Raw genomic sequence first — 21,836 nt, 5'->3', positions numbered from 1 at the left:
TGAGGCGCAGGCAGGACGTAATGCCCGACATGGCCAGGGAGGTTCAGGTCCAGCCCCCTGTCCCCACAAAGCCACTGCTGCGGTGGCCCAGCTTAGACCCCATCCCCTTCCCCAGCCCGGGGCAAGAAAAGGCAACAACACGCTACAAACATCTGCCACTGGCTCCCTGACCACGCCCGTTGTGCTGCAGGAGCTCGGCCCAGAGAGCAGTGCAGCCCCACAGAGCTGGGCAGCCCCCCCCAGCTCCAACCCTCCTGGCTCATAGGGATGGCAGGAGGGTGATGCCAGGGTTGGGAGCAGCCAGGAGCAGGGAAGGAGGCAGCTGAAGAAGGTGCTGCCTTGAGCAGGAGCCCTGGCCAGGGCACTGGGAGCCCAGGGAGCACTGTGTGAGAACAGTTCATCTGGCAAGACAGGCATCCAGTTCATAAATGAGGCTCAGAAACAATTGTCCCTGTTCTCAGCACAGGCCAAAGCTCTTCCAGTGGCACCAGGTAACAAACCAGGATGTCCTTCCCCTGCTTTGGCATGAGGGCAGAGGCAGAGGTTTGGGCTGGGATGGCAAGAAAAGCTGGGAACAAATACAGTAGAGACTTCAGCCAGCCCCTCCAATCTCTAGGTGGATTATTTTGGGAAGCTTTTCACATTATAACTCATATATTACATCTGTACCACAACTGAGGCGGGAAACGCTAAATCAGAATTAATGCAACTGTAACTGCACCTGGGATATGCTACTGAAAAATAAGATTAAATCATATATCCTTATAAACTAAAAGAATCAGTGAGAGGTGGGAGTGGGCGCAGGGGTCCTAGTGGCCCAAGTGAAAAACTCTGAACTGCGGACAGGATCCGATCCCTGCAGGCAGAGCTGCCCGGACGACTCCTCAACTCCTGCCTGAGGCGGTGGCTGGGCTCTCCGGTCACAGCAGTGACCACACAGGACTGGCCAGCGTGGCCAGACCAGGCATGCAAGGACAGAAACAGATTTGATGCAGATGAAGGGAAGTGGGAGGTTTCAAGAAATTCTGCCTTTCGAGAAACCCTGATAAATCCAAGCTTATTCAAACCACACGGAGTGGGCGCCACGGGCCAGCTCCGCGCTGCACAGCCAGGGCTCTGTGTGCCAGCAGCTTCACCCTTGGAAGTCTCCTTTCTCACGGGCTTTGCTCGATCCAGAGAACAGCATGGTTAAAAAGACAAGAGAGGTAGATTACAGTCATGATTAAAAGCAGATTAGTCATCTAGGCTTCGATTTTAAAAAACAGATTCCAGAAGATGCCAAGAGGTTGCTGCTTCCAAAACTAGCTTTTCCAAAAGTCTTCTCCCTCTGGAGCGGGTGTGAGTGCGTGTCCCCGGACAGAGCTTGGGATTGCTACATTATTCCCCGTCGTGGGACACTGGTATTGCTGTAGGCTGGAGCAGGTGAGGTGAGGGCAGACTGCAGGGTGGTGCTCGTGCTCTTGGGGCATGGGAACCTACTTCCGGAGGTACCTCTGGGCCAGGATGGCCGCATCCAAAGGGTTCATGGGCTGCGCATCGTGGCCCAGGCGCCGCACCGGCGGGATGTTCCCAAACTGCCGCTTCTGCAGGAAGCTCTTGGCCTCATGCAAGGTGTTCTTCTCCTCAGCCAAGAGCAGCTGCTGCCTCATGTAGTTCTCAAACTCATACTGGGAACACTCCTCTGTCACCTTCACCTGCAGAGACCAACTTGTCAGAGGTGCGCCTGGCAGCCCCACGGGATAACTGGGATCCTAACGCAGGAAAGGGATGCTGAGCATGCAGGCAAGACTCCTCGTGAGCTGGCAGTGCCACCAGGACACAGCTCTGGCCACCACAGCCGCTCTGTCCTGACATGGCTCATCCCAACCCTGGCAGCACTGAGGCTGCAGCTGCCTGAGCCCCGTCCCTGTGGCACCACCAGAGATCCTGCATGGCTGTCCCTGGGCAGCCAGGCCATGGCCACCACTTCTAGCATGAAACATACTGGCAGGTAAACAGGATGTTTGCTCCCATGGCAGAGCTCACTGGGAGCCAGATCCAACACTGCTGCCTCCTCCCAGCATTCCCAGCTGTGTGTGAGGGAATGAGCGCTGCTGGGAGCGGAGTGAGCTGCTCTCATCAGCTCCAGGGCTTAGCTCACTTCCTGGCAGCTCAGCCAGCTGGATTGTGCCTCCTGGTCCCAGCAGTATTGGCCTTTCCTTCCATTCCACAACATGAGGGACTCAGCTGCGTCCTCCCCGCCCTCCCCTTCCCAGCTTGGGGACGCAACAGGTGCCATTACAGATAGACCGGCACAGAAAAGCAGTTCTGTGGAAAGCAGGGAAACCTACCTCCTGGGGGTTTTCAGGATTAGCCACTTGGTCATCTATGTCTGGCACCACCTGCAAAGGGCCACTCAGCGAGGACATGGACTGCCTGGAGGAGAGCACAGCATTGGGATCCAGAGCATGGCACTGGCTCACCCAGCCCCAGGGTGATCCCACTGGGATGGCTATGCCTGCTGTAAGCATTTGCACAGGCCTCTCCAGCTGTATCCATCAGCACAAAGTGGTGGACACATGGGATTTAAAGGCTTACTGCAGTTCCCAGACCCTCCTCTGGTGAGGTGAGCCAGCCACAGCTGGAACAACATAGCCTGTGGCCAGAGACAGCGTGTCCTGTCTCTCCCCTTGCACATACCAGGACGCTATGATGGAGCTGAGGGAATCCAGCACTTCAGAAGCCGTCAGCCGCTGCTGTGGGTCCAGGACCAGCAGTTTCCGGATCAAGCACACAGTGTTTTCCGAGACCCGGCCATCCCTGGGAGAGACAGCACGTGGTGAGCCTGGGGTGGGCAGAGTGGTGGCAGGATGGACATGCTGGGAGCACAGGCCAGGAGCTACAGGAGCCACCACTGCTCTGAGCCTGCCTCACCTTCCCCACAAGCTGTCCCAGCCCTACTCCTGCTTCCTGGTGTCTACTGCACACAGCCTGTTGTCAGTACTGCTGTGACTCTTGGCGTGCTGAGAGGAGCTCCTCCAGATCCAGCTGTCCCAGTAAGGCCCAGTGAGCCCCCCCATGGCCAGGTAGGAAGGGCAGGCTGTACTCACTCAGGGATGGTGTACTCAGCAGCCTTGATTTTGCGGAAGAGCTCCTGAGGTATGCTGTCATAGAAGGGGAACTGGCCGTAGAGCATGGTGAAGAGCACCACCCCCAAGGCCCACATGTCGCTGGGCTTCCCACGGTATGGCCGGCCTGTGGGGAGAGGGCACACACAGCCTGAAAACGCTGGAAAGCACAGCCTTGGTAACCCCCCTCACCTCCCACAGCAGAGGTGTTGAGCAACCCCCACATGGGACCCTTTTTCTAAGCATTAACCAAAACACTTGAGACTTCCCATAACATGACACCAAAACTTTCCAAGCCGCATATTCTGCGAATTAGTAAATTGTCCATCTCCACACAACTGTCCTCCTGTTCCCTATGGAGCAGGATTATCCCTGCTGTGAACCAAGGGCATCAGGTAGTTGGAACTGCTGTGCTGGAGTTCCTGGGTCAGTGTCCCTTGCACAGAGCCACCCAGCTTGCAAGTCTGTGCCAAGGGAGAGGGAATTCAAGGAAGAGGGAGCAGAGGGCAGAAGGAGGCAGGAAAGAAGCCTAGGAAAGATAAAGCTGAGCCCATGGAGAAGGGACTCTGTGGGATGGATGTAGCACACAGCCACTGAAGCCAGATGTAAAGCCACAGAGTGTGAAGGAAGGTGCTTTCCTTACAAAGACATTTAGACAAAGACACTAGATAAACCCTAACCCAAGGCTGCTGCAGCCCCAGGATTCACTTCATGGAAATGCTGCTTCTAAACCCCTTTGGTCACAATAATCAGCACTCAGCAGCATGGACAGGGTCACAAAATCAAACCCCAGTGCTACAGCAGCCTACAGGACTCAGGGAGAGACTTCCTCTGACTCACACAGTGAGTCACTGCTGCAGCATTTGGTATTTGTACTAATTATTCTTTGCTTTATATGTTCAGAAAAAGGCACCTCTCCCTCCTCCTCCAACTTTTCCTGCTGTGACATTTCAGCAGCCATCCCTCAGCAGAGACAGTTTCTCCTGGAGACCCACAACAATGATTAATTCCTCGGGCATTCCAGATTCCCCCTGCTCAGGAGCATCGGCAATACAGAGGGATGTGCCAAGCCTGAAGGTGGTGGTAACGCCTGGAATATCCTCAAGTAACTTCCCCCTTGATACTGGGAACTGCAGACTGAGGAATTTTGGGAGAGCGTTTTGGAGAGCACAGGATGGGCCCCACAGGAAGGGTTGTTGGGAGACACTGGATCTGGGGTGCAGCACAATGGCAGCGAGAGCCAGGCTGGACAGAGCAGGAGAGTCCTGAGCTAAGGCTGCACCTTGCAGGGTGTAAAACAGTCTCAGCTGTTAGAGATCAGCCAAGACAGCCTGTTCAGTGCCCCATGGCCAGTTACACCACAAGAGAGCCCTTAGAAGAGACATGAGAAGAAGTAGATCTACCCTGGAGGCCTGGGTAAGGAGCAGTAAGGAGCAACTCCCCGTAGACTCCTTCATCCACTTAAGCCACAGCTGCTCCAAGCGCCTGCAGAGCAGTTGGCTTCTATCATCCATCTGGTCACAAAGGCCTCAGGATATCCTGCAGAACAGGAAAGGCTTGCAAAAACCCCAGGATCCACCTCCTCGCTTGCCTTTGCTCCCTTCCTGGCCAGGAGGGAAGTGCCTCAAATCTGCCTGGCAGATCATGATGGAAGAGCTCAGCTACATTTACAGCTTCTGCCTGCAAACCTGGCAAAAAACCTCCTGAGGGGAGTCCACTAGAGCTGGATCTTCCAGGACTGGCTCCCTCTGAGGGCATTTCTGCAGTACAGCTGCTTGGAACAAGTAACTCATGTTAATGCCCAATATCTGGATCTACAAGAGGGAGGGGCTTTGTATGCACAGTCCCACCTGTACGTGCACACTTCAACAATCATCTGGCTCACCTGCATGAGAAGAAAAAACCCCCCAAATAATGCCTGGGTCACTACACTGACAACCAGGACCATCCCTGCCTGCTGAAAAGCTGGTACAGGAGCACAGAATGACCAGGTTGGAAGAGACCTTCAAGATCGAGTCCAACCCAGCCCTAACACCTCAACTAGACCATGGCACCAAGTGCCACATCCAGTCTTTTATAAACTCACCAGTGATGGTGACTCCACCACCTCCTGGGGCAGACCATTCCAGTACTTTATCACTTTTTCCATAAAAAACTTTTTCCTAATATCCAACTTATACTTTCCTTGGTGCAGCTTGAGACTGTGTCCTCTTGTTCTGTCAGCTGCTGCCTGGAGAAAGAGACCAACCCCCACTTGACCACAACCACCTTTCAGGAGGTTAAAGAGAATGATAAGGCCACTTCTGAGTCTCCTTTTCTCCAGGCTAAACAACCCCAACTCCCTCAGTCGTTCCTCACGGGGCTTGTGTTCCAAGCCCCTCACCAGCCTCATTGCCTCCTCTGGACACGCTCAAGAGTCTCAACGTCCTTCCTAAACTGAGGGGCCAGAACTGGACACAGCACTTGAGGTGTGGCCTCACCAGTGCTAAGTACAGGGGAAGAATGATCTCTCTGCTCCTGCTGGCTACACTATTCCTGATCCAGGCCAGGATGCCGTTGGCCTTCTTGGCCACCAGGGCACACTGCTGGCTCATGTTCAGCACCTGTCACCAGTAGCCCCAGGTCCCTTTCTGCCTGGGCACTGTCCAGCCACACTGTCCCCCAGCCTATAACATTGCAGGGGTTGTTGTGGCCAAAATGCAGGGCTCGGCACTTGGACTTGTTAACTTCATCTTATTGGATTCTGCCCATCTATCCAACTGTTCCAGGTCTCTCTACAGGCCCTCATACCATCCAACAGATGGACACATGCTCCCAGCTTAGTGTCATCTGCAAATTTACTCATGGTAGACATAATACCCTCATCCATGTCATCAATAAAAATATTTAACAGAACTGGCCCCAGTACAGACCCCTGAGCGACACCACTGGTGACTGGCTGCCAGCTGGATTCAGCACTGTTCATAACCATTCTCTTAACCCAGCAAAGAGTGCTCCTGTCCAAGCCTGGGCTGCCAGCTTTTCCAGGAGTGTGCTGTGGGAGACAGTGTCAAAGGTCTTGCTGAAGTCCAAACAGACAACATCCACAGCCTCTCCTTCAGCCACCAAGCAGTTACCTGGTCATAAAAGGAGATCAGGTTGGTCAAACACAGCCTGCCCCCTGCTAAACCCATGCTGGCTGGATCTGATACCCTGGCCATCCTGTATGTGCTGTGTGATGACACTCAGTATAAACTGCTCCATCACCTTACCAGGTACGGAGGTCAGGCTGACTGGCCAGTAATTACCAGCATCCTCCTTCCCACCCTTTTTGTGAGTGGGGGTCATATTAGCCAGCTTCCAGTCATCTGGAACCTCACCAGTGAGCCAGGACAGTTGGTAAATGATGGAGAGAGGCTTCAAAAGCTCATCTGCCAGCTCCCTCATCACCCTGGGACAGATTCCATTTGGTCCCATAGACTTATGAACAGAGCAGAGATGAGACCTCATGGAGAGAAACCTCCTGAAGCAACTGGACAGAAAGCACAGCTGTTCCCGAAGGTCCCATGCACTGGCAACAGTTAAAGGTAGGACACCAGGGAAAGCTGCTCTGTGCTAGAGCCAGACTCTGCTCAAAGCTTCTGCTGGAGACAAGTCACAGGCCAGGCTGCTGGAAGGGGATCCAGCCCAGACTGCTCTGGCCTGATGTCATCATTCCTTTAATTTTAAGTAACTCTTCTCTGTTGGTCCAGAAGCTGCCCAGAAGGTCACTAGTTCTCTCCTGTAAGTAGCAGCAGCTGGAGGAACTGTGCTCTTAAAGCACTGGAACACTCTGGACATCCTGGTGGGATTTGGACTGGCTGCCCCTTGGGCCCAGGGTTTTACCTGCAGCTTAAGGGAAGCCTCAGGAACTGAATTCAGACACTGGAAACAGAACGTGTTGTCTGCAGTCAGACTCATTTGGGAAAAGCCAGATTTGAATTAGCTTTGAAGTTCAGACAGGCCTTAAGAAAAAAGTCAGGCTCACTCCTTCCTTCCAACTTTCCCAGCTGGAAAACCAGACCAAGTTTCCTAACTGGACCTTAATTAAGAGGCTCTCATGAAAGTACATACAGGAACACAAAGGTGGTTTTATTTATCGTCAGGAGGCACAAATGAATGCCATGAGTGTCGAGGAGAATTCCTACCGCTGAGCACGTCTGGGCTGATGTAGGCAGGGCTTCCACGCTGGTCCTTCAGTAGGTCATCCTCACTCACCAGGTGCTTCCCCAGGCAGAAGTTGGTGATGGTGATCCGGTGAGTCCTGGGGAGAAGCACAAGGTGTCAGGGAACAAAGGCCATCCTGCACAGGCCACGCAGCACAGACAGCAAGTTGACTCCAGAACACGGACTGTGCCTGTGGGACTCTCTAGGAAGCTTGAAGTGCTGAGAGAAGACATACAGAGCTGTAAAATTAATTCCATCCCAAAGGGGAGGGATTCCATGCCTGCTAGCATGGCTTGCAAGGCACTCACAGGGGCAAGTAAAAGGGTCTGTGACAATGCCTGGGTGGCCTGTATTGGCATGGCTGTAAGCACAGGGTGAACCTGGCTCATATTGCAGCCACACTGGTGCCTTGGCCAATCTCCCAGGAGCATCCCAGCCTGCAGCACCAGAGCTGCAGGATCTGCCCCAGCTGCTGCCTGACCACTGGAGGGCATGAGTGTCAACAGAGCTGTGGTTTATTGTAACTGCTGACATCTTCTCCACACAGCATTTTCTGGGAGCTAAGGGAAAACACCCTGTGGAAGCTGCCCCGTGCCTGGCCCCCGAGCACTGTGCGTTTACAATCACCAGAGGAGCTACAGGAGTTGTGATCAGACTCAGCACAACCACGTCTGTGTCACTCAAGATTCCCACACAGCAGCCACGTGGCAGTTCTACTTGATCCACAGGACTGCTCTCCACACACAGGTGTGCACTACACAAAGCCTGATTGACACCCAAAAACCTCACACAGAAATGGGAGAGCTGCAGGTACACAAAATTTCTTCATTAGCTCACCCCTACTTCCCTATGGTACTGCCAGCTCCCATTAACATTTTTTTCCAGTGCAAGTGAGCTAATTACAAAACTATTGTTCCATTAATCTTCCCTGTCATTCAGATAATTTGGATTTTAACTTATAATGTAAAGGTGCGAGTACAAAAACACTGTCTGGAAGATTTCTTGAAAAGTATTTCACAACTAGAGCCTGAGTGAATGGATTAAGCCAGTCACAATAACCAAGAAACATTTCCAGCCAGTCTCACAGACAAATGAAATACAACTAAGTGTGGGTTGGCCATGGAGAGCTGATTATTAAAACAGACAGACTTGTGTTTAAGAAGTGTTAGCTTCAACTGTCAGGAGACTTTCCTGGCTGAATAACAAGCTGCAGGATTTGTTAAAGATTTAAAAGACTAAGTGTTCTATAGGACACTAAAATGTTCAGGGTTGCTTGGTTCTGTTTAGTCCCTGAAATTTGATCTAATCTGCAAGCACCCTACTCTTCCTGCACTGGCTAATGGGGTAACTTGAGAGGCTTTAATGTCTGTGGGAGCTCCAGGTGGGACGTGCCTGCCAGGCCCTTGCAGTGCCACCTTGTTACCTTTATTCCCTGCCCTGAGAAGGCACCTGGCTCTTTGTGAGCAGGGCTGGAACAGAACAAACGGTTCTACTCAGCCCTGCTGGCTGCTCCTCTCCATGGAGATCACTCTTACGCTTCTCCCACCCTTCCCTGTGACTCACTGCTGCACAGGCTGCAGCTTTTCCTCACCAAGGCTGAGTAAAAAGCAAAAGCAGAGTTGTAACACAAAGAGTGATTCTGGCAAGTATGTTCAAAGTTTCAAATACCTCTTCCTGCTAGTGGGGCCCTGGCTGTAGCCCCATCGGTGGGGTGCTCCCCTGCACTCAGTGCCCAGAAAAGGGAAGTTCATGGATCCTTTAAAGCACCAGCCTTTGTCTGCCTCTTCCAGCAAGGACGAGAATCAAAGCAGCAAGAAGAAGAGATTTATCCTACAGCAGCTCTACAGAAACAACTTGAAACAACTTAGAGGTGGCCCTAAGAAGCAGCAGCTGCTGTGTGGGGGGGGGGGGGGGGAACCAAGAAGTTCAAGCTCTGTGGATAAAATCCCTTTCCTTTCAGTGTTAGGAAGGAGAAAGCAGCAAGCTGTGAGCCCAGCAAACCTGCAAGCTTTGTAGACTCAAAGCCTGCAGAACTCCAGCCTTCCCGCTTTTTATTCATTCCACAGAAACCCAGACAGTGTGAAAAGGATGAATTCCACTCATTCTTCAAGTTAGTGCAAAATATTTAGTCAGTAATATAATCTTGGAGGAGAGAACAGAGGATCTGAGCTGAACTAGGCTTCCAGCTAAAGAACACAGACCCCAAGGCACTGAGCAGCTCCAAAGAGTCACCAAGCAGAGCCAGGCCACCACCCCCTGCCCTGAGCTCCTGTCCCTCTCTGGGCTGATCCCTCTGGGTCTGCACCAGTATCCAGCACCTGCCAGGCTCCAGAGGCTCCTGTCAAACCAGCAATGGAACAAGGGAGCCATTTCATACACAAATACATACTGGACAGAAGTGCTTATACATACTGGACAGAAGTGCTTTTGTTTAGATAAGTCAATATTTCACTGCTAGTAAAAATACAGCAGTGCAGCAGTCAGATCTAACACTGCTGTGATTGTAGGACAGCCAGCAGGGCTGGGAATGCCTTTAGCATGATGGAGGGTGAATGATGGGAACAGAACCAACCATCATATTTTTTTGGTTCTTTTTAATATCTATTAAATCAGTACTTCTCCTGCAGGTTACTAAATTACTATAAAATTCAGTTTTCAGCAGTTGAATTCAAAAAGAAGACCTGACAAATGGCCACTAAGCTGGCGGGGAAAGTGAACTACCTAGGCAGGGCTAAATTTTTTGAGATTAATTTATATAACTTTGAACTGGATTTGTGTTTTTGCACAGCCTGCTTCCCCTTCCCTCACCCTCCAGCACCAGAGCACTCAACAAGTGCTGCCTTTATCTGTGTTTGTATTAGAAATCTGCTTCAAGGAAGAAACAAGACTACTGACAGGCCAGCAGCTCTCCAGCACACTTACCTTTTGTTTAGCACCATGTTTCCTAGTTTCAAGTCTCTGTGCACAATATTTTTCTGCAAAAAGTACAGAAGTATTACATAAGCAAAAGTCTGTTTGTTGTAGAAGTATAAATTTCATACTTGCATAATAGCACTAAAAAGAAATCATGGCATCTGCACTCCCTGAAATAACCCAGGTCAAGGTTTCAGGTCAGGTTCCAACCTGAGTACTTTGTGCCCTTCACTTTTGATTGTGATCAGGACAGAACAAGCACATTTGCTAATTTGAACACAAAGACAGACTTAGTGTACCTAAGAGACCTGAAACTGAAGTATCCAGGTTTAGTCAGAGCAATCTGATAAGCATTCCTTTACCAGACCCATGCTGCACTGCTGTGCCAAGGCAGGACATGTCTTCTGTGTCACAGGGGAACGAGTCAAACATCAGCAGAATCCACTTTTATTACAATAGTTTCTAGCCCTGTAACCTGGCCACTGTCTGCCCCAGGAAGTTTTGAAGCATCTGCTATTCTAATGTGGGAAAACTCTGCCTCCCAGCACTGGAAAGAAGCACTCTTTCCAAGCTCTCACCTTGTGTAATGCTTCTACCACTCGTACCACGTCATAAAATATCACCACGGTCTCCCGCTCGCTGAGTCTCTTCTCTTTAATGACATAATGCTGCAGATTGATCAGATCTGCTGTTTTGTCACTGAAATCGTGAGCACAGAGACAGTCCAACACCAGGCAAATGCGCTTCTTCATCTTTCTGACCATCCTGTTGGCTTCAAGATCTTCTATGATTTCACAAGCTCGGTCCTGCAGGGAGGCAAACACAGCAGCAACCCCTCAGGGAAGCTCCAGGCCACATGCACAGAGCCTGGCAGAATAAATAACTGGATAACTGGGGAGTGATCTCAAAATGAGCAAATGCAGTGCTTGGCCTTTGTCCCAAGGCAGGACTTCAAAAAGATACAGGAGCTCTACTTAATGAATCACAGAATCCCAGACTGGCTTGGAGGAAACTTAAAGCTCATCTCACTCCATCCCCTGAAATGGGCAGGGACACTTTGCACTATTCCAGATTACTCCAAATCCTGTCCAACCTGGCCTTGAACAATTCCAGGGATGGGGCAGCCACAGCTTCTCTGGGCAATCTGTGCCAGGGTCTCCCCACCTTCACTGGGAAGAACTTTTCTGAGGAGGAAGAGTGCAGAAGGCAGAGGAAGTCTCTGCTGTGTGGCTCTGTGTGCATATCAGCTCTAATGCTCTTTATGCACACAGACACCTTAAGCTGAACCCAGGACAGCTCTGCAGTGGAGAATCCTTTGGGAATAGAGGGACCCAACACACGGTTCATATGAAGAACAAAAACCTCAAGGCACAATTAACAGTTCTTCCATGACAGTAAACAAGACACAGCTGAGCTGGACATTTGGCTTATTTAAGATTTAGTACAGATGGTCTCAAGTGAAAAGTGTGTTGGCAAAATGTAACCGGCAAATCAGACAATACCAACACCCAAAGCAGTAATTGCCATCAGCCCCTCACATCAGTGAACAGCCCTAAAGGCACCAACAGCAACACAACCCACTCACACAAAAGTTGACCAGCACAGTGACTGGTTTAACTTGCTAAAACAGTTTCTTGGCTATTTGTCCCCTCTTAAAAGTTATAAACAGTACAGAGACCAGAAAGCACAAATTTAATTCTAAAAGGTGCTAATTAATTTGCCAATGAAATAGCTGCTGTTCTGTTTGAAGGGGGAGTGCTGAGTGCCTGTCCCATTGGTGAATGCTCTCACATTTCTCAAAATCCTGCTGTACTCTCCAGAGCTCCTGTTTGAAGCAGCAGTAGTTAACCTCAGAGTGCTGCAACTTGGACACACAAGAGCAGGGTCAGCACGAACTGTACATTAAACAAAAGCAGCTCAATCCATCAGCAGTCCCTGGCATTGCCCCAGCCTGGATGGTGACCAGGTGTACCTGGAAGAGCCCGTGATGATGGACCACTCCTTCCTGGTTGTGGAGCAGGGAAAGAAGAGAATACTCCGTGTGCAGCAGCATCTTGCCCTGTCGCTCCTCCTGGGTTTCTATTCCTTTATCACCTCTTTCTTCTAAAGTGAGAATCTTCAGGAAAAGGGAAAATGTCTTTACAGTTCCCAGAGGCACACAAATGCCCCAGCCCTCTCTCAGTTTTGGCATTCCCATGTGTTTAACAGCTGGTGGAACTGCTCTGATGGTTGTGTCCTTGCCACAGGCCTGTCTGAAGTCAGCACCATCCATGCAGAATGGACAGCAGCAGCTTCATTAATGTGGAAAGGTGGCTGTTTGCAAACATCCCAGGTGCTTTTTCCCTCCTGGAGCTGCCCCATTGAGGTACAGTTCCAAGGACTCTGGGAGAGCAGCACAGCAGCAGAAGCCTCATCTCAGGGCTGATCCGGACACAGATCTGTGCCTAGAAGCACTGCCCTGCCAAGGGGGAGCTGCAGGAACTGTGTCCCACTGCACTGGTTCAGCCCACACCACTCACTCCCTGCCCAAGTGTTTCTGCACAAGAGCTGGAGAGCCCTGAAGGTCTGGGAGCCTGCAGTTTGCTTACCTTGAGCTGATAAAAGTCATCTGTCCCATCCTTTCTTGCCAAACACTGAACAATACTTGGCACAGGGGAGTTACCTAAACGTGGACCTACAGCACAAAGCAGAAACAGACTTGTTTTCCCTCCAGCAGCAGTGACTAACCCGGATTACATCAGCTGTCACCAGTTAAATTTGCTTTCACCAAGTTCCCTTTTTTGCAGGCGCTTGAGTGCATTTTCACAAATCTAAAGCCAAAAATAAAAAGGTCTTGAACTCTGAAACCTTTTGGGATAATGTTTCATTTGTTCTCTGGAGAAACATTTATCAAAGCCCACACATGGCCCAGCTGTTTGCAGAAATCCTAATTTCTGCATGCCTGAACCACACAGCTCTTACATTCACAGCAACACCCATGGCAACTGTTACTGCCACACCTGGGAACACAGCTCTGTACGGATGGCTCAGGGGTGTCCAAATTAGCCCAGATTACAGGTTAACATACAGCCTCCACTCCTCACTTTAAATCAGTCAGCTCCAATTGATTATCCATTGGTTTCCAATGTGAAGTCTATAATTTTTGACAGTTTATATAAGCCATTCTGAACCAACAACTATTCTAGCAACTCTCCAGAGCTGGCAGAGCGGCCTTGCCTTGGTATATACCACTTCGAGTGACCACTAGTGAATTATTAAGTTGGCCCCGTGCTGATGTGACAATACATTCCAGGTCAGCAGGGTCAAACACCTCCCCAGAGCTCTAATCAAAAATTTGAATGAATGAATGAATTTGGTCTTCAATAAAGCTTAAGAATGGAGTTAAAAAAAAATAATTAAAAAAAACCAACCAAAAAACTCAAGGGGGGTAAAATCAAGATCCCATATTTCTCTCCCAAGCCCTGCCTGCTTTGCGGCATTGGCATCCCACGTCTCCTCAGCTTGGCCAGCTGCAGGAGCTCCCAGGCTGCTGCTCTGCACATCCAGTAACCTGCACTCTCAGGTAAGACACCGAGTTACACACCTGCTTCCCCTCATTTCACAGTGCCTTTTATTTTCAATTTTGCCACCAGCAGCACCAGCAGCCACCCTGCCAACTGCAGAGCCCCCTCCCTGCTTACCCAGGATGAAAGGACCTGCTCTTTTGGCGTTATTCCCCGAAATCCCCGTGCACAGAGCCTTTGCCTTAGCGGATGTTTCCCCAGCTCCTCTGTCCGATGCACGCCGCTTCATCCTTGGCTCTTGAAAGAGAAGAGAGATCACATCTGATGAGCCACTGAGTTATTTTCTCCTGTTATCCCTAATTTCTGCTGGAAGGCTCTCACCTACGGATGCACTGGTGGCTCTGCCTACTTGTGTGTCTACACACAGCCCTGGCTCCCTGCTGACAGACCAGGGGTGGGCTGCAGACTCAGAGCAGTTCTCAAGGCATAAATCAGCCTCCTAATTCAGGGCAACATTTCCTACAACAGTTGTTTGAGAGACATAGTGGGAACAAGTCAAGATAATTAAAGCTTGTTTTACAGCAAAAACAAGTTTGCAAATTAACATATTCCAAAAGCTCTGAAAGAAGATGCCCAAGTTAGCCCTGTGTATGCGTGTCTGCTGCTGCTGCAGCCTTTTGGGAGTTCCTCCACAGAGGATCCACATGAGGCATCACAGCCACCCACTGAGTCCCTCAGAGGCTCTAGTCTGCTCCTCAAACAGCCAAGAATGCACAAAACTGACCACAAAAATTAGTATCTTTCACCTTTCCCAACAAGGGCATAGAAAACAAGCACAATAGTTATTGTGAGAGTCAGTTCAGACAAAAATGTATTTTTAGCCTTGAAAAAAGTCCCCTCTCTTTGTACCTTGTTAGGCTCTGACCTTATTACATCTCCATCTACCTACATTCAGTGCAGCTGGAATTTGAAGTCCAGCACATGTCACCTGAGCCTCTATGTGCAGGAATCAATGCTGTTTTTAGAACTAACTTACTAAATGCTCCAATGGACAACGCAACACTGGTGACAACACATGTATATGCCTGCACGACCACTGTGGTTCAAAAACCCATTTGATCTATTAAATGTGAATCTCATTGTTTACATCCAGGAATTTATTCAAGGTCCACACATCACCACTATTCAGCACCAACAACTAAAACCTCAACTACCTCCTCCTTATTCAGGTAGTGCAGAAAGTCTGATTTCCAACATCCATTTTCTGCTGCTTAAAAATCTCAAGAGAATTTGCACAGCCAAGACCTAAAGAACCAAATAAATTCACAGTTTATGAGCAAAACACTTCCTTCTCTAAAGAAGAGTCTCGTTTCAGTTTAGCTGGAAAAGCATCTCTCAGGTGAGCTGCTGGGTGTGGTCCGAGCTCTCCACCTCCATCAGCTCCAGCCAATGGAATCTTTGCTCACAGTACACTTCCTCTTCATCTCTAGCTTTTGGAAAATATCTTCAAAGACTTTCACAAACATCTACGCATTCAGTGTCTGTGGTCTCACTTTTTAAAAGATATTTTGGGGGGTAGGTGAGAAGAGGAATCAAGCACAGCTCCATTTCCTTACTCAAACCCAATCCCAGGAGTTCTTCCCTAAGAGGTTACTAAGACAGGGGAAAATATTTTTTGGGTTGTAAATACTTGTTTTAGAAGATCCCGGGTGTTTCACCACATAAGAGATTGATAAATCACCTCCCTGTGAGTGAAGTTCACCCTCTGGGAGTCCCACCATTTCTGTGGACACAGGCTGATCTCACTGCATTGATTCATCCAGCAGCACCTGTCTAGGACCAGCACTAGCCAGGAGATAAAGGGAGAAGTCTTGCAGCAGACTTTGCATCCCTGCACTCCTGACTCCCAGCACCTTCACACCTCCACATGGTGTGGAGACACACAGAGCAGTGTCACCATCCCAGCAAGCTGAACAGGACACGGTTCTGACCCCCACATGCTCCTTGCTCTGCTCATTCTGCATCCCTGACTCAACATCGTTATAAACTCCTCCTCTCCTTGTACATCACTACCTTTACTGGAAACATGTGAGTAACATTTCCACTGGAGAAACCCCCTGCACAGGAACTCTGAGGTAAACCCATTGTGCAATCTGGGCTGGATAGGCTTGCTGGTGCAATGGAGTTACTGTAATCAAAACAAGGACTCACGTAGTTCAGCATCAACTGTATTGTTACTCTTCTTCCAAACTAGGTTTTCCAACGTCTCAGGAGGCAGGAGTCATCACCTTGGAGAAGGCTGGATGGGCAAAAGGTCAAGGACTCTGTAATGGGAAATGAGATACACTTGGTGCTGCAGTTCTGGATTATTCTGAATATGAAAATACAGGATGCACTGAACCTTTACAGCCCAAAACATCTCTGTTTGGGCAATAAAAGGGCTCTGGAAGTTCGGGCCCTGCAGGACAAACTCCGATGTCACCCATCTCCAAAGTGATGTAGGACAGGCCCTTGGAGCAGGGACAAACACAGGCTCCACTTTAACCCCTGTAATGTAGCACCTGCCTGGGATGCCCAACAGCATCTCAAACACACCCAACTGAGCACCAAGAGACTCCATGCCACCACCAGCAGCTTTTTATCATGATAGGAGTTAACAGAGCTCGAGTCAGACCAGTATCTGATATCACTGTCCCTGGGATGGAGTGTTTTAAACATGGGTTTGTCCTGGTTCCTTGCAGATCTGTAGGAGGCTCTCTCTCAAGACTGATCCTGATGATGTTAAAATGATTTTTTTTTCTTTTCAGTCTTAAGAACTGGAAAGTCCCACCTCTTTGTGGACAGATGCATCCCCTCTCCCCAAAACTAAACTGAATCAAACCACCCTCCTCCCTTGTCCTGCCATTGGAACAAAAAAGGTCCCTCACACAGACAAAGTTACAAGTCCAGCACAGTTTCTTATATTTTTAAAAACTTTACAGTTTTTTATACAGAAATTTATACTTAATTTTGATGTGGCACATGGAATGAATCAAACATCTCACTGGAGAAGCCAGTCCAAAGCCTCTCACTGTGCTAGTTATGGCTTTAATAGAATTATGCATCAATTAATTTGGAGACCTACATGTAATGTTTTTAAATTATGTAGCTTAAGGAAATTGTTTAATTCCTGAATTACTGCATGTCCCAGTGCCTGCTGTAGCACAAATGGAAAACATGAGATGAGGAAACTGTCCTTTTCATCCCAGAATAAGGAACAAGCAGGTCCTGTAGTCCAGCAACCACAGCTCAGAGCTGGGGCTGGAAAAGGTATCTTTGGGGCATGAGCAGGATTACTCAGAAGCACAGAGAGCACTCATGGCTCCAGAGCAGTTGATCCAGCCCCCAACGCACTTTTGGGGGGGTTCATCTTGCACCAAGGGCACAACACAAGCTCAGTGGTGGTTATACTTCTTGTGTGAGAACTGGGAACCCCAAAAGTGCTTGACTCCACTGCTGTGATGAGCTGACTGTGGATAAGTCAGTGGATGAGCTGGGAACCAGCAGCAGGTGACAGAGCCCAAGAACACCTGGTGGAAGTTCAGCACTGCTGATAAGATGCTCCTTCAAGGAGCTCACACCATTCCAGGGACCTGCCTCTGGAGCCCACAGATGGGAGACATCCTGCCACTCACTGCAGCAGCATTTCTGCCCAGCATTCACTCCTGAAGCCAAAAGCATTGGGGATGAAGCTGGAGAGCTGCTCCACAGGTCTTTGTCCCTCTCTGTGCAGCCTTCATGTTTGCAAAAATGAACCAAAAAATGGAATCTGGAATCACATGAACAGCATCAGGCTGTACCTTTACCCACCCAAGTACCACAGTGGGCAGTATTTACCAGGGATGGTTAATCCAAGGTCACTTTAAGCCTGTCTTGTCTCGTGGGAACCTGTGTTGGATACGACATAAAAACCTCCATGAGGAAAACATTAAATGGGTAAAAGCTGGAGCACAGCCCAGCTTCTCACATGGAGCACCAGCAGGTCGGTGTCACTGCAAGGAGCAACTATCCCAGTGTTGCCTCACTCCTTCCCGGGCAAACCCGGCCAGGAACAGCTCAGACCCGAGTCATCAGCACTCCCAGGGACAGAGCCTCGGTTCTCATTGGAAAAGTTTCCCTGAGAACAGGCGGAGTTTGGATCAGGCAGGCCTGCGGAGGAGTCACTGGCTGGGGGATTAAAGGGAATGTTTGCAGGGCAGATCCCAAGGAAAGCAGGCTGTTGCAGTAAGTGTATGAAATTTGGTCAAAAACACACCCCTTGTGTCCCAGTTGGTCATCAGAGACCAGAAGTGCACCAAGAAGACATCATCCCACCCTGGGAGCAGGGAAAGGAGAGTCACCCACCAAATGTCTCCAAGAGCTTTTCAGCTTTTCCTCCTCACCAGGCAAAATTTCTGCCCCCCTCATCTACAGCCCACCCTTGTCCTCTTCCTCCCACACCACACACAGCATGATCTAGGGGGAAAATTGAGCAAGAGAGTCATGTGTGGTAACATGTACTGTACTTCATTAAGCTGATGTGCATTTTAATATTTAAATGACCCTTAATCAGGGGAAAGTTACTTTCTGGACATAGTGTCCTTCAAAGTTTCAGTCACAGGACTTTTGTTTTGTTCTTCAGCGCCAAACCAGCAGCCATCCTATCTGCACTGTCCCTCCTCCTGCAGCCAATTCAGCCTTCCCGACATCATCCCTAAAGATAACGTGGAATGCACAGGGGAAGCCTCAGCCCTTCCCTGGCTCCTTGCTCATCATCTCACATGGGCATGTGGGGAGAAGGAGCAGGGGCATCAGGATGGGCTCCACTCCTCTCCCTCTGCACAGCACAGGGGAGATTCCCTCTGCAGGAATGTTAACATTACTGAAGGCTCTGGGAGTTGAACCGCTCTCTAAGAGAGGCGATAATATAGATATAAAAAAAGCCCACTGGATGACTCAGTCCAGCCTGTGTTCCACTGCGCTGCCGTTCCAGGAAGGGAAGCCTGCTCCCGAAACGGAGCCCTGAGTCACAGAGTTCTTGGAATCGAGTGGAGACTCATTCAACTTCTTCCCTAAGCAAGAAGTTTAAAAACCAGGAGCAGAGTTTCTCTGCCCACAGGAGTAGGAAGAATCCTGGGGCACCAGCACAGCACAAGGGGCTGGGACAGAAGGCACCCAGGGAAGTCTGGACTCACTGAGCTCTACAAGCTGGGAGACAGGAATACCTCTGGCAGCCTTTGCTAAACCATCCCACTAGAGATCCTCCTTCCTTAGCCCAGCCTTCAGATCAGCTGAATCCTGGGCACATGAACAAGGCACAGCCAGCACCTGGGAGCCCCTACAGAAGCCCAGCACACCTTACCTCCACCCACATCCAGCTGAGGTCAGTCTCCAGCTCTTCAGGGACAAAAACGGCTTCCACAGACCAAGTCACACATCAGGGAAAGCAAATTCCATCCCACCTGCCCCCCCGGCAGCCAGGGAAACTCTGAAGCACAGGGTTCCGGTGCGTAATTATGGCACAAGCAACAAGCCAGGCTTTCTTCAAGCCCTTCTGATGCATCAACACATGAGATAGCCAAGGACTCATCTCTGGGAGTTCCCTCTTTGGTTACATAAACACCAACCTCAGCTTAACCCTTTTGTGCCAAAGCACAGGCCACATCCACCAGGAAAAATCCCCATTCCAGCTCAACACCGTTACAGCAGGAGCCTGGAAACGCAGCTGCAGCACTTGAGGCTGCACTGCTGTCCCAGTACACAAGTCCCTGACCCAGTCTGTGCCTGCAGTCAGGCTCAGCTTCCAAACCCCACCAGGGGTGAGGGTTGGGCTGTATTACAAGGTTTTATTTCTCATTTATTGCTTCTGACACTATCAATATGCCATAAGCCCCTGCAGCAGGACCTCTCTGTGCACAGAGTGCAGTGTGACCCACACACGTGCTGACACTTCCCAGTGAGGTGTGGCTCCAGTTTCTCACAGTGGTGACTCACCTGGCCCTACCTGGAGACAAACGTGTTGAAGTTACCTGCACACACTACCAGGCCTACAGTGTGACAACATGCTGACAGAAACTGCACAGTCACAAAAAAATACTAACCAAAATAACCTGTTTCATACAGAAAATTAACACAGACACATCAAACCTACTCTGTCCAGCAAGAGCTCCCAGCTGGAGCTCCCAGGCAGGAAGGAGACACACACTGTACCTGCCCAGAGCACCTGAGCCTCTGCACAAGTAACACACCCCTGAGCTCAGTGAGCAGCTCAGGCACAATCCCCAGGGCAGTCCCTATTCATAGTCACAGCATAGTTTGGGTTGGCAAGGACCTTAAATACTCTTCCACCCTCCTGCCATGGGCAGAGAGACTTTTTACTGTCCCAGGTTGCTCCAAGCCTCGTCCAACTTGGCCTGGAATGTTTCCAGGGATGAGGCAGCCACAGTTTCTCTAGGTAACATGTGCCAGGGCCTCCCCACCCCCCCAGAGAAGAATTTCTCCCTAAAATTCCATTTAACCTTGCCCTCTGTCAGTGTAAAGCCTTTCTCCCTTGCCCTGTCACTTGAGACTATTTAGTCTCTGTCCATCCTTCTTGTAGCCCATGCAGGTACTGGAAGGGGCAGTTATGTCACCCTGAAGGCTCTCTTCTCCAGGCTGAACAACCTGACTTCTCTCATAGCAGAAGTGTTCCAGCTCTCTCATCCACTTGGTGCCTCCTCTGGACTCACTCCAACAGGTCAATGTGTTTTCTGTGTTGAATCACAGCACAGCTTGTTGCCTATGAGGCTTCCCTTGCCTGTTCCAAGCTCTGTAACATCCTGAAGGTCACAGCCCAGCTGAACTTTGCTTTTAAGGAACACAATTATGTGATCAAACCCTCAGTATGGATACCACAGAGAAACAATCAAATGATGCAGCACAAGCCCTCCAGCAACAGGGAAATATGTCCTGAATCCTGCCTGCTGCTGGCCCAGGGCTCCATGCCAGCAGATGAGCGCTCCTGGGTTGTCCCTCAGGTCACACCTCACCTGTGTGCCAGGCACCTCACCTGTGTCCCACTGTGTCCCTGCTGCCTCAGAGAAGCTGGCTGTCCCACAGAGGGGTGGAGGCTCAGCCCCACCACATCAGGCAATGGCCTCTGCTCTGACTTCTCCCGCTCCCTCTGGACATGAGATTGCAGCCTGAGACCCTCAGCAAACCTGTTCATACCAGTAGATGTTAAGCCCATACATGAAGGCTCTAAACTAGCAAAGAACTGAATCCCCAGCACTGGTGCAGCACATTTCAGCACAGCCTGGGCAGAAGGGAGCATCTGGATGGACACATGAGGAACCCTAGACCCGCCGTGTCATTGGGCAGAGATGCCGTCCCCTGGGGTCCCCCCAGCAGTGAGACCTTTCACACCCTCAGTTCTGCAGAGGCAGCAGGCTCACAAAGGCTACGACCAGAGAGGGACAGCACCCGGCTCTGGGGGTGGGAGGTGCCCCAGCCCCCTGAGACCCTCGAGTAAGCTCCCACGGGAGTGCAGGGCGGGGTCCGTCCCTGAATCCGACACCTGCTGTTACTCACCCTCACTCAGAGGCACAACCCTCACCTACTCACTGCTGAAGCACACGAAGCTCCTCCTCGGTACAGAGGTCCCAAAAGTCTAAATTCAAGGGTTCCTGCCCAGACTGGAGGCAAAACCAGCCCTAGTCACGGGCTGTGCCTCCTTCGGCCCCCCAGACCTGCTCCCGTGCTGGCAGCAGCGTCCAGCCCCCCGAGCTGCTGCCGGGCAGAAAGAGACGAACAAGCGATGTACCAAGGGGCCTTTTCAAACCTAGCCCCCCAGCCCGGAGAGCGCCGGCAGCACCCAGCCGAGCCGGGCGGCCAAACCCCCGCCGAGCCGCCGGCACCTGGGGGGCTCCCCTGGCCCGGCCCCGGTTCCCCCCGCTCTCTCTCACCCCTCGCGCACCCACGGCTCAGCCCCGGCTCCCACCGCTCTCTCCCACCCCTCACTCACCCATGGCCCCGGGCCCGGCCCGGCCCGGCCTCTCCCCGCTCCGGCGGCCGCCTGACACCGGAAGTGACGCGCCGCCACCGCCCCCCACCGCCAGCCCGCCCCCTGCCG

General features: G+C 50.7%; 1 protein-coding gene across 2 annotated transcripts; it reads right to left on the bottom strand.

Moving 5' to 3' along the window:
• Positions 1–1,345: 1,345 nt before the first annotated feature.
• STK40 (serine/threonine kinase 40) lies at positions 1,346–21,836 on the bottom strand. 2 transcript variants are annotated; one of them, XM_058856243.1, is made up of 12 exons: positions 21,729–21,836; positions 15,920–16,032; positions 13,886–14,005; positions 12,794–12,879; positions 12,178–12,321; positions 10,784–11,011; positions 10,215–10,267; positions 7,274–7,389; positions 3,090–3,234; positions 2,680–2,799; positions 2,331–2,415; positions 1,346–1,694 (listed from the first exon to the last, which is right to left on the bottom strand). In XM_058856243.1, the coding sequence occupies exons 3-12, from the start codon at positions 13,995–13,997 to the stop codon at positions 1,476–1,478; spliced, it is 1,308 nt and encodes a 435-aa protein (XP_058712226.1). In that variant the 5' UTR covers positions 13,998–14,005; positions 15,920–16,032; positions 21,729–21,836; the 3' UTR covers positions 1,346–1,475. The 2 variants fall into 2 exon arrangements, with proteins under 2 accessions (XP_058712226.1, XP_058712225.1); XM_058856242.1 differs by lacking the exon at positions 15,920–16,032 and having other exon boundaries at positions 21,729–21,796.

The sequence above is a fragment of the Poecile atricapillus genome, chromosome 24, assembly GCF_030490865.1.
Source record: "Poecile atricapillus isolate bPoeAtr1 chromosome 24, bPoeAtr1.hap1, whole genome shotgun sequence".
NCBI lineage: Eukaryota > Metazoa > Chordata > Aves > Passeriformes > Paridae > Poecile > Poecile atricapillus.
The sequence above is the reverse complement of the archived record's forward strand: the minus strand, read 5'-3'. Positions and strand labels throughout refer to the sequence as shown.

Excerpts from the sequence above, each read along its gene's own strand:
- STK40 (XM_058856242.1), bottom strand. Across the intron at positions 11,012-12,177 it reads ATCATCACGGGCTCTTCCAG|GACCGAGCTTGTGAAATCAT; the intron begins GTACACCTGGTC and ends GCCTCCCTGCAG. Across the intron at positions 3,235-7,273 it reads CAGCCCAGACGTGCTCAGCG|GCCGGCCATACCGTGGGAAG; the intron begins GTAGGAATTCTC and ends CTCTCCCCACAG.